This window comes from Mauremys reevesii, linkage group 19 (assembly GCF_016161935.1).
Source record: "Mauremys reevesii isolate NIE-2019 linkage group 19, ASM1616193v1, whole genome shotgun sequence".
Classification (NCBI taxonomy): Eukaryota; Metazoa; Chordata; order Testudines; family Geoemydidae; genus Mauremys; species Mauremys reevesii.
Window position 1 is genome coordinate 22,958,265 of NC_052641.1, and position 12,652 is coordinate 22,970,916.

Consider the following 12,652-nt stretch of genomic DNA (forward strand, 5'->3'; position numbering starts at 1 on the left):
GGTGGGGCTTGGGTGGGTTCAGGCTTTGGTCCTCCTTCCTGGGGTTGTGTATAATGTTTGTGGTCAGAAGGGGGTCGCAGTGCAATGAAGTTTGAGAACGTCTGATTCAGGGTCTATTTCATCTTTGCCTCTAGAACAATAAACATCAATGCTTTCCAGTCAAAATATCTGCAAATCCAAAAACTGTCTGTTTTATTTCTTTAAATCTTGAATTAAAGAATACTTTTTCATGTTCCCACATCTTTGCTATTTCCTTATTATAAAATTTGGAAACTATTTCCAAAGTTATTTGTACAAAAGCCACAGCATGATAATACACTTATCAAGTTCACAAGTTAAATCCTTTAAGAAGCACTAAAGATTATCCCACCGAATGATACAAATGCAAAAATACACAATCATCAGTATTACTGAAAAACCTCAATGGCTAATGGCAAAGAATTAATAGGTACTTAAAGAATGGGTGTGTGAGTGCAACTAAGAACTAGGTACATAGGGAAGGTCCAGAGACTATTTCTACAACTCTTATCAGATACTTACTGTGTGCAACCAGACTAAAGATTTTAAAGAAGAACCTGAAAGTTATCCTATGACAACCATGTCTCCTGCCACTGAGATAAACAAAAGTACAGCGGCAGTAGACATAGTTGTCACAGGATATGCAGATACAATATGCAGATACCGGATTTTGATCTTGGTAACTGTTCCTCATGCTTAGATACAATAAAAGAGAGAAACATTTTCCTTGCTGACATATTTGATTGTAATATTTTGTATACAAAAACATGTCAGTGAATTTGACAGATCTAAAATATATCTGTAGCCATAGATAAAGAATGCCTAAGCAATGAGGGTTTCTTAAACGTATGCAATGTCCTTTCTTTATACAAGGCTGAATCCAGAATCACAGTGGCGTGCGGTATTGCATATTTACACAACGGCTATGACTGTGGTAAGCACTGAATGGAAGATTGTACTGTCAACAATTGAATATCTGACAGCTACAAAGGAATATCCCAAAACAGTTAAACAAAACCACATGTGCTTAAATCCCAATAGATATCCTACTAGGTCAAGGGCATTCCTCTTCAATCAGCACCATCACACTAATCGTTTCAGCTACAAAAACAGTTGCTGAACCAATCACTTACTATGACAAAACATAGAGAGGTTGCCAACTAAGTTTAGCACTGCTCATACACAAAGACTAACTTAAAATAATGTGTACTCTGAAATAACGTTTAATATAGGGGTAGTAACAAAAGTGGAAGATTGAAGGAACAAGTTAATTTGAGATGGTTTCATTATCTTATCTCACTACTATTTATCAGTACTAAATACTTATCTTTATCTAATATGAATTCGATTAGTACCATAAGTGTGCCCCATTATTCATGTAATAGTCCAAGCCTTGCTTATATAACAGCTTATAAACTTTTAGTCTTCTTTGAAGTCACTTTATGGATTGCTAAATGGAAATCTTATATAGAATGACTAACTAGGTGATGATAGAAAGACTGAAAAATAAGAGCACCACACAGTTCCATATTTTCTACCAGGATTTTCCCTCATAAATCAGCTAGTGCCCTCTGACCTGTAACAGGAGATTATCTTATCTCACTAGAGAACATTTCAGTCACACCAAATTAGATTTAACAGTCAATGGATACATTTGATATTTTAATCATCAGAAAAAATTGTCATTTTTCATTAACATATTTGCTGCCTCTATATAGACCCAATGCCACACCAGAAACTCAAAGCCAAATCTAAGGTGCACAATTGTTTGGAAATGTCTGTGGGAATAGAAAAGAGGGTATATGTTAAAGAAAAAAAAAAGTATTTACATTACTCCAATAATTCCTTTTAGAGGGAACCATTTTGAGAACTTTTTCTAAAGAAAAGACCCTAAAGACAAACCAAATAAATTATTCACTTCTTATCTCCCAGTTAACCACGCTTTAGCTACTTTTTTCTCCATAGAGATGTTTCCATATTTAGGCTCCCACTAAAAACAGAATTTGGAAAAATGTATGTAGGAATGCCCTGATCCTGGAATTTAAGCTATCTGTGGCAGAAAGTTGAATACATGGGGAACCTCAATTTCTTCCATGGGACTCCGTATAGGCACAAGGGTCCCACCTGCCTGGATCTGATTGCAGGATCAGGGGCCTTAGGCTCTTCTCATCCTCGAACAAGAATCTTTGTGTGTGTCAAGCACTTTGAAAGACACCTAGGCTGTAATTTGTATATTAATTTAATTAAACATTTTCTACTGATCTATATATTGGACAATTAGAATATCCTTTTAATTATACTTTATTATTTTACTATTGAAACACTGTCAAATAGCAGATCTTAAACAATACACAATTGTTAAGAACATAAGTGAATCTTCTGATGCTAAAATATTGCGCTAACATGGTTGAAAGATTCAATATATTTTTCCATGTACAAAAAAAGTAACAAGCTTTCAGCATTAGAAACAGGCTAACAGGTAAACTGCAGTAAAACTACAGTAATAATCTGGCTAATTTGACAAAAGCCTATCTTCCCCCTGGCCAGGGTGCAGACAAATTATGGTTTACTTACTAGTAAATATTAGATCAAATAGCCCCTGGTAGATTTTTTTTTTTTTTTTTTTAAGGCAAAGGCAAAGATATCCAAGACACAGAAAATGGATCTTTTACTGCAGAGGAAGGACAGGAGTTTTGTTTGTTTATTTGTTTTTAATTTTACATGGGACTTCGAATAGCAACACTTCACCAATGTGTCTGTGTTCCAGAAGCTATGGTTTATCAAAAAAACATACTGGATACACACTGCTAAACAGTATGGGGCAGAAAAGTTCTTGTGCTATACAAAAAAAGCATAGAACAATGGATGCTAGGTTATCTATCTAGATATTTACATGGCTCCAACACTTAACATCTAAGTGCCTGAAGATGTATTATCCGAAACCCACTGTCTCATAAATCTAGAGTGTAAATCACATTTGCACAGATTAGGCAAACAAATCAGTTTTCACCTTAACGCCAAACATTAATCTTCACCACTACTCTGATTTGATCAGTTAACGTAATATTTGTTGCAATATGAAGCCAGGAGGAAACAAGCATTTGTACATACTGTCTGTCTTCTCAGGAAGAAAGGCTACATAGGAGGAAGAATAATGACAAGAGGGAGAACATTGTTCTAGTTGACCAAAAGTATCAAATCATATGTTCTTTAGTGACACACAATCATCTCTACTAGAAGAGGAAAAAACAGATTGCCTTTCCTAAGACTGCAGTGTACAATGCAGATGGCCCCTGAGACACTAGATCTGAATGTCCTTGAAATTTAGAAAACTCCATATCCAAAGCTGGTGGGTGAGTCCCATTTCTAGCATTCTGGGCATTTGGATACTGGGCCTGAATTTGAACCTTCCCATTCTCCCATTGATCCATTCTTTGTATCATTTTATCCCTCCTTAGCCTTGACCATTCTTGGAAATGACACAGACACATGAATTAACAAGGAAGCCTATAGTACAACTCCTTTCCCACTAGAGCTACCACAAAACTGTAAGAGAACAGAGTTAATAAATCTTCTCTAGAAACAAGAAAGAGACTATGAACTACAACAGAACACAACATTTACATGGAAAGTTTTCAGACTCACAAAAATGGCTTTGGAGAGGTGATTCCATCTTTGTCATTGGGGGAGGAGGGAAAGAATTGACAGTTAAGGGCTCGGATGTCGTAAGTTCAATGATACTTACTGCCTGTATAGCACGGTTTGTCTTTAAATCACTGTGCACATATTAACTTCACAACACAAATTTATTATCCCCATCTTAAAGATGGGAAAAGTAAGACATAGAGATGAAGTGACTTGCTTAATGAGCTAGGATCTGAACTCCTGAGTTCTTGGTTTCCAGCCACATGCTCAGTCCACCAGACCATGCTGGCTCATTGCCAATTCCTGCTTGCTTACTGTGCAGGATACAAACTTGTTAACCTCCTGTAGGAAAGGGCTCACCACACTCAGTTTGATGCAAGTTCCCATATCCCAAGAGTGATTACATATGGGACAAGAGTTGAAGTGAGGATCTTATCTAAAAAGAGGTTTTAACACAACAATTCATGTATTATTTGTACTTGTGGGGTTTAGAATTAAGTCCCCCAAACTTTTTTGAATCATATTAAGTTTAATATCTATTCAAATCATGAATGTACTGTTGTGTATAGTTTTACACCATACTGGATAGTGGCACAGGCCAAACTAAGAACAACATAATCAACCCCTTAACAGTGCTGCATAGTGTGTTAATATCATCTAACCTACTGGTAGCCAAAAACAGCAGAATACAGTACAAATATCCCTACAAGGTATATAAAATCCTATAATCCCAGTAGCCTAGAGCTTCAGTATTTTTCATTTAAAAATACTGCATTTTACCACTGTAAAAACACAAAATAAAATAAAAACAGTACCCTAGTAAACCAGTGACCAAACTCACTGTTTTAGATTCTCAATTTGGATGGTATTCACCCAAGAGTTCTGAAGGAACTCAAATGTGAAACTGCAGGACTGCTAACTGTTGTCTGTAACCTATCATTTAAATCAGCTTCTGTACCAGATGACTGGAGGATAGCTAATGTGAAGCCAATTTTTAAAAAGGGCTCCAGAGGAAACCCCGGCAACAACAGGCCGGTAAGCCTGACTTCAGTACCTGGCAAACTGGTTGAAACTATAGTAAAGAATAAAATTGTTAGACATATAGATGAATGTAATAGTCAATAAGGACTAGTCAACATGGTTTTTGTAAAGGGAAATTATGCCTCACCAATCTACCAGAATTTGAGGGGGTCAACAAGCATGTGGACAAGGGGATCCAGTGGATACAGTGTATTTAGATTTTCAGAAAGCCTTTGACAAAGTCCCTCACCAAAGGCTCTTAAGCAAAGTAAGCTGTCATGGGATAAGAGGGAAGGTTCTCTCATGGATTGGTAACCGGTTAAAAGATAGGAAACAAAGGGTAGGAATAAACGGTCAGTTTTCAGAATGGAGAGAGGTAAATAGTGGTGTCCCCCAGGGGTCTGTGCTGGTCCCAGTCCTATTTCACATATTCATAAATGATCTAGAAAAAAGGGGTAAACAGCGAGGTGGCAAAATTTGCAGATGATATAAAAACTACTCAAAATAGTTAAGTTCTAGGCAGACTGCAAAGAGCTACAAAAGGATCTCTCAAAACTGGGTGACTGGGCAACAAAATGATAGATAAAATTCAGTGTTGATAAATGCAAAGTAATGCACATTGGAAAACATAATCCCAACTGTATATATATAAAATGATGGAATCTAAATTAGGTGTTACCACTCAAGAAAGATCTTGGAGTGATTGTGGATAGTTCTCTGAAAACATCCACTCAATGTGCAGCTGCAGTCAAAAAAGCAAACAGCATGTTGAGAATCATTAAGGAAAGGATAAATAAGAAGACACAAAATATCATACTGCCTCTATATAAATCCATGGTACGCCCACATCTTGAATACCATGTGTAGATGTGGTCGCCCCATCTCAAAAAAGATATAGTGGGCTTGGAAAAGGTTCAGAAAAGGGCAATAAAAATGATTAGGGGTATGGAACGGCTGCCATATGAGGAGAGATTAATAAGACTGGGACTTTTCAGCTTGGAAAAGAGATTACTGGGGGTGATATGATAGAGGTCTATAAAATCATGACTGGTGTGGAGAAAGTAAATAAGGAAGTGTTATTTATTCCTTCGTCTAACACAAGAACTAGGGGCCACCAAATGAAATTAATAGGCAGCGGGTTTAAAACAAACAAAAGGAAGTATTTTTTCATACAGTGCAGTCAACCTGTGGAACTTCTTGCCAGAGGATGTTGTGAAGGCCAAGACTATAACAGGGTTTAAAAAATAAGTGGATAAATTCATGGAGGATAGGTCCATCAATGGCTATTAGCTGGGATAGTGTCCTTAGCCTCTGTTTGCCAGAAGCTGGGAATAGGCGACAGGATGAATGACTTGATGATTACCTGTTCTGTTCATTCCCTCTGGGGCACCTGGCACTGGCCACTGTCGGTAGACAGGATACTGGGCTAGATGGACCTTTGGTCTCACCCCAGTATGGCTGTTCTTATGTTCTTAATTCAAGTTGTTTATCAATTGGGGAGACTGAGTTCAGAGCCCAGATAACAGTTTGCTACTTTCAAGCAAACAGTTTGAACATTAAACATTCTTAAAATGCAGCATTTGTCATGCTATTTGTCTGATTATTTCTGCTTAATGCAACACAGAAAAATTGCCCAGAAGCTGTTTTTTGCACAAGATGACTGGAACAATATATATAACGGCATAGTCTGGGGGTTTAGCCTCTTAGCAGGACAGTACCCTAGATGATTATTGCTGACATATACCCAAAAGAGACAGATGTCTGTATGTCAACGTTACCAGTTTTTGATATAGGTTCCAAATGTTCTTGTATTACACACTAAATATTTTATGAGGTGCATGACTAAGTAATTGTATGTTGTAAGATACTGTACACAGAATAGCCCAAATTTTCAACTCTGATGTTTAAAGTTAGGTACCTAAGTGGACTGTTTGTCAAAGATGTTGAGCATCAGCCGCTGCTACTTGAAAATGCTAACCTGTGTTGAGCTTCCCCTGATTTCCAAGCAGCAATATTTCCCTACTCCCACTGCATATGGCTTTCAGACTGGCCCTGTTAAACGGTGCTAATGACTAAGGACAAATATTCAAAACAATCTAAGTATGCAGTGTAGTTGTAACTGTGTTGGTCCCAGGATATTAGAGAGACAAGGTGGATGAAATAATATCTATTATTCCACCAACTTCTGTTCAATAAAAGACATTCAATAAAAGAAATTACTTCATCCACCTTGTCTCTCTAAAACCATTTAAGTGACATTTGAAAATATTACCCAACGGCTAGGATTTTCAAAGGAGCCCTAGGTTCTGCACCCCCTATTGAAAAAAAGTGGAAATTGGGTGATTTGCTTCCATGGGTTCTTTTGAAAATTACAGTCCATGGTGCTTGGGGATTATTTCCAGTTGTTTTACATGTTCCTAAATCCTGCAAGGCGGCCAGGTTTTTCTTATTGATGGTAAGATCCCTGCTCCTGGACCTATCATCTTGAGCTTTAGAAACTAATGATCACCAAATCTATAAAAGCCTAAAAATGGCAAAGTAGAGATGGTCAATATTGTTAAAAAAAATCAAGCCTGATCCACTCTGACAGAGTTAAATTCAATAGTAGTAAATTGGTCAAATGAAACAACAGGGTTCACACCATGTCTGTCTGTCTGTCTTGTGTGTCTCTCTCACACACACAGATATGCTGGACTCTGATCACTGGGTTGAAAATAGTATCCAAAGTGTAGTCATGAGTTTTCCAGAAGCGTGCAAGCAATCAAATTAGGTTCCCGTGCTGAAAACATTTAGGCACATGTTTAGTTTCAATCATGTGCTTAAATTTAAGCATAGAATCACAGAATCATAGACTATTAGGGTTGGAAGAGATCTCAGGAGGTATCTAGTCCAATCCCCTGCTCAAAGCAGGACCAACACCAACTAAATCATCCCATCCAGGGATTTGTCAAGCCAGGCCTTAAAAACCTCTAAGGATGGAGATGCCACCACCTCCCTAGGTAACCCATTCCAGCGCTTCACCACCCTCCTAGTGAAATAGTGTTTCCTAATATCCAACCTAGACCTTCCCCACTGCAACTTGAGACCATTGCTTCTTGTTCTGTCATCTGCCATCACTGAGAACAGCCGAGCTTCATCCTCTTTGGAACCCCCCTTCAGGTAGTTGAAGGCTGCTATCAAATCCCCCTCATTCTTCTCTTCTGCAGACTAAATAACCCTTGTTCCCTCAGTCCCTCCTCGTAAGTCATGTGCCACAGCCCCCTAATAATTTCCATTGCTCTCTGCTGGACTCTCTCCAATTTGTCCACATCGCTTCTGTAGTGGGGGGACCAAAACTGGACACAGTACTCCAGGTGTGGCTTCATCAATGCCAAATAGAGGGGAATAATCACTTGCCTTGATCTGCTGGCAATGCTCCTACTAATACAGCCCAATATGCCGTTGGCCTTCTTGGCAACAAGGGCACACAGCTGACTCATATTTCGTCTACTGTAATCCTCAGGTTCTTTTCTGCAGAACTGCTGCTTAGCCAGTCGGTCCCCAGCCTGTAGCGGTGCATGTGATTCTTCCTTCCTAAGTGCAGGACCCTGCACTTGTCCTTGTTGAACCTCATCAGATTTCTTTTGGCCCATTCCTCCAATTTGTCTAGGTCACTCTGGACCCTATCCCTACCCTCCAGCATATCTACCTCTCCCCACAGCTTAGTGTCATCTGCAAACTTACTGAGGGTGCAATCCATCTCATCATCCAGATCTTTAATAAAGATGTTGAAGCATGTGTGTAAGTGTTTGCAGGAGTAGGGCCTAAATCATAGAAATACATACTACTCTGAGGGACGAGGGGAGAGACTTACCTCCATTAAACTTAAATGTATTCCAATGAGGTAGGGCATCGGGGCACTGTGAAGAGAAACGAACAGCTTATTTATATTCAAATAATGCTGGAGATTATTAACACACACCTAAAAAAGCCAGCTGTAATACAGATAACAGGGATACAGGATTAAATTTTATTTAAAAATAGAAATCCAGATGCAACATTCCATTTGAGCCGAAAAATGTCAGTTTTATTTTGAAGACTTATCTCTTAATTTGAAAGCCACTGTCTCTAATTTAATAATTTTCCACTGCAGCTTGCAAGGTGAAGTTGTTGTTACTAAAAAATAGCAGTTAAAGGAGGGAAGCTACCAAACAGATTATTTTATTATGAATACATCCAGAATGACACCATGGATATCTGTGGATTCACTCTTCTTCAAATAATATCATTTAGAGAGGTTTGCCCATATGAAACACTGTGGTTAAATTACTTGCATACATCACCCAATAGGACAAGCTCTTGATCCTTTGGCCAAAGCATGCCAAGAAGAGAGCATTTTAATATTTATTTATTGCTGAATTCAACAGATCCTGATACAGACTCCCATATTACAGAAAACAGCAGAAACCAGTCCATCTAGCCCAGTATGCTGTCTTCCGACAGTGGCCAACGCCAGGTGCCGTACAGAGAATGAACAGAACAGGTAATCACCAAGTGATCCATTCCATCGCCCATTCCCAGCTTCTGGCAAACAGCGGCTAGGGACACCATCCCTGCCCATCCTGGCTAATAACCATTGATGGAGCTATAACAGCCTGTTTGTTAAGTATCAGAGGGGTAGCCGTGTTTGCTGCTTTTACAGATCCAGACTAAGAAGAGTGTGGCCTTATACAGATAACAGACATTTGGAGGATGACAGAGCTCGTGTGATGCATCCGACGAAGTGGGTATTCACCCACGAAAGCTCATGCTCCCAAACGTCTGTTAGTCTATAAGGTGCCACAAGACTCTTTGCAGCCTGTTTGTTGAGTGCTGACAAATGTGCTCAGCACAGTACAAAAGATGGAGTAAATTAGCTCGTGCATCGAAGAGCTAACATTGTGTGTGACTGATGAGAGTTACACACCTATATCTAAGTGCAGAATTTTGCCCTAAGCATCCATTGGTATAATGAACTTAGTGCCTTTTTAAACCCATTTTCTGAATAAATTCATCCAAGAGCATTGTAAGTGTCTGGTTTCACCCACAAAGTAGTTGTTGGGGCATTTAGTGCACTTGATGAGGTACAGCAACTCCTCACTTAAAGTCGTCTGGGGTTCATGCTTCACTGGGAGTGCTACAAGTTAGCAGTAGTGTTTGAAACCACTCTTGTTTCAGCTTTTGCCACATTACAAGTGTACACATTAAAGTTCAAGGTTTACATAGGAAACGTCAAATTGGAGAGTATTTGTTTGTCATTTTGTATGTTTTAATTGCAGGAAATAGATATTTCCTTTACACATACTGCTTCTTTTCTAATGACCACATTCCAGGGGCAAAGAAATACCCAACAATTTTATACTCAAAGTGTAAACCATCAGTTTAGCTGCAAGCTGCACAAATGCACAACTTCCCTGTGTGCATAACTGTACTGTCCCAGTCTTCTCCAGTATACATTCAAATGAATGTGTTTCTAATTAAGTAGCTTTGAGAACACGACAGCTTCAATGTCAAAAATACAAAGTCTGAACCTCAGCAGGAAGTCTTAAGACTGCAAACATCTCATCTAGTGGAACTTTGGCTAAAGTAATGAAAGGAAGCCGAAAGGGTGCACTACTCCAGAAAACTGGACATTTATTAATGTGTCCAGAAGCACAGCCTGTCATAGATCATAAAAAACTGAAATCTGTAAAAAGTTAATTAATAGTATCATGTTAATCTTTCAATCTTCCACAGTTAATCAACAAATGGACTAGGGAGAATAATATATTTAATAAGAATGCCAGAACTGCTGAAATCAGGTGCCAACAAGTGAGATGCTAAGAAGCTGTAAAACAGATATAGCCTGAAAAAATTGGAATTAAATAACTAGGTGATAGATTGCCTAACCAATTTATTAATATGAGGGATCTAGTTTAAAAGAAATATAGCACTTAAACATGTTATAGTGCGGGGATGAGGGGTTATAGTGATCAGATTTAAAAGGTAATATGTTATTATTTGTATTGCTGTACTGCTTAGGAGCCCAAGCTATGGCCCAGGTGCTGTACAAACACAAAGCAAAAAGACAGTCCTTGCCCCAAAGAGCTTACAATCTACTTATAAGACAAGAGACAACAGAGGGACGCAGACATTAATGTCATGGAAAAAGAGAGTTTTAAGGGGGGAGCGGGGGTTGAAGAAGGATAATGTGTTAGTTTTACAGAGGTTTACAGGGAGTTCCTCTCTAGTATGTGGAGCAGCACAGGAGAAGGCATGAAGATGCTTGTTTGAAAATTTAATAAGGGAGTGATGGAAGCTGGCACAGCGAGCCAATTGGAGAAAGAAGTCAAGATCTAGAGAGTGAATGAGAGATGATACGTAGGATGGGGATAGGTCGTAAAGAACCTTGAATGTAAAGATAAGTAGCTTATGTTTGATTCAACAGAGAAGGTGGAGCGAGGGGAAGGGATTCAAAGTGAGAGGTAACATGGTCAAAACAACAGATTAGGCCGCAGCTCTCAAACTGTGGGTCGCAACCCCATTTTAATGGGGTCGCCAGGGCTGGCTTGGACTTGCTGGGGCCCGGGACCAAAGCCTGAGGGCTTCAGCCCTGGGCATCAGGATGCAGGTTATAGGCCCCCTGCCTGGGGCTGAAGCCCTTGGGCTTCAGCTTTGCCCCCTCCCCGTACACCCGGGGGTTGGGCTGGCTCAGGCTTCAGTCCTCTTCCTAGGGTCGCGTAGTAATTTTTATTGTTCAAAGGGGGTCGCGGTGCAATGAAGTTTGAGAACCCCTGGACTAGGAAAATGAGCTTTGCAGCAGCATTCTGAATGGATATGAATGAGTCCAGGTTGCATTTCTCAGGGCCAGAGAGAAGGCTGCTGCAGTAATCAAGACACAAGATGATGAGAGCCTGGATACGCATTTTAGCTGTGTGAATAGAACAGTAAAGCTGTGCGTTAGAAATATTATGAAGAAATAATTGGCATGATTCAGAGTGGATGTGAGGACCTAGAGCAGGGGTAGGCAACCTGCTGCACACGAGCTGATTTTCAGTGGCACTCACACTGCCCGGGTCCTGGCCACAGGTCCGGGGGGGCTCTGCATTTTAATTTAATTTTAAATGAAGCTTCTTAAACATTTTAAAAACCTTATTTACTTTACATACAACAATAGTTTAGTTATATATTATAGACTTAGAGAAAGAGACCTTCTAAAACGTTAAAATGTATGACTGGCACACGAAACCTTAAATCAGAGTGAAGAAATGAAGACTCAGCACAGCACTTCTGAAAGGTGCCAACCCCTGACCTAGAGAGAGGTTTAAGTCCAAGATGGTGACCAGGTTACGGGCCTGAGTTACAGGCAGCATGATGGTGTAGTCCATAGTGACTGAGAAAGCAAGCAGCAAGGAAGGCTTGGTGACGTGGAGGGCTGGGGAAGGCATGGTTAAGAGCTCTCTTTTAGCCATGCTGGGCTTAATCTGACAGACATCCCCGAGGACATGTCCAAGAGAGAAGCTGAGATTTGAATTTGGACAGATGGAGACAGGTCTGAGTACAGAGGTAGATCTGAGTCCTTACCATAGAGGCTGTAGTTGAATTTGTGTCGGCAGATACGATTACAGAGATAAGTTTTAGAGAGAGAGGAGAATGGAATGAAAGACAGACCCCTGTGGAACCCGCACAGAAAGTTGCAAGGGGGATGAGGAGGATCCTCTGGAGGACACATGGAAGGATCCATTAGAAAAGCAGGAGAAGAACCAGAAGATGACAGAGATATGGAAGCAAAGGGAGGACAAAATAGCACAACTGACTGCATCAAAGACAGCTGACAGGTCAAGGAGGATGAGGATGAACTACTGGTTCTGAGCTTGCCGAGAGTAGTTTCAGTGGCGTGCAAGTGGTGGAAGCTGGATCAGGGTCGCCCAGAGGATTCCGGGGGCCCGGGGTCTTCGGCGGCGGTGGGCCC

The 12,652-nt window shown here is 39.9% G+C and overlaps 1 protein-coding gene across 8 annotated transcripts in view; it reads right to left on the bottom strand.

Moving 5' to 3' along the window:
* DENND1A (DENN domain containing 1A) overlaps positions 1–12,652 on the bottom strand; it is a 367,825-nt gene that overhangs the window by 153,851 nt on the left and 201,322 nt on the right. For all 8 annotated transcript variants that reach the window (XR_005589908.1, XM_039506504.1, XM_039506501.1 and 5 more), the window contains exon 12: positions 8,537–8,582. Coding sequence is in view for 7 of the 8 variants with exons in the window: in XM_039506504.1 (XP_039362438.1) it covers positions 8,537–8,582 (46 nt within the window). In the remaining variant the exon portion in view is untranslated. The remainder of the gene's footprint in view (positions 1–8,536; positions 8,583–12,652) is intronic.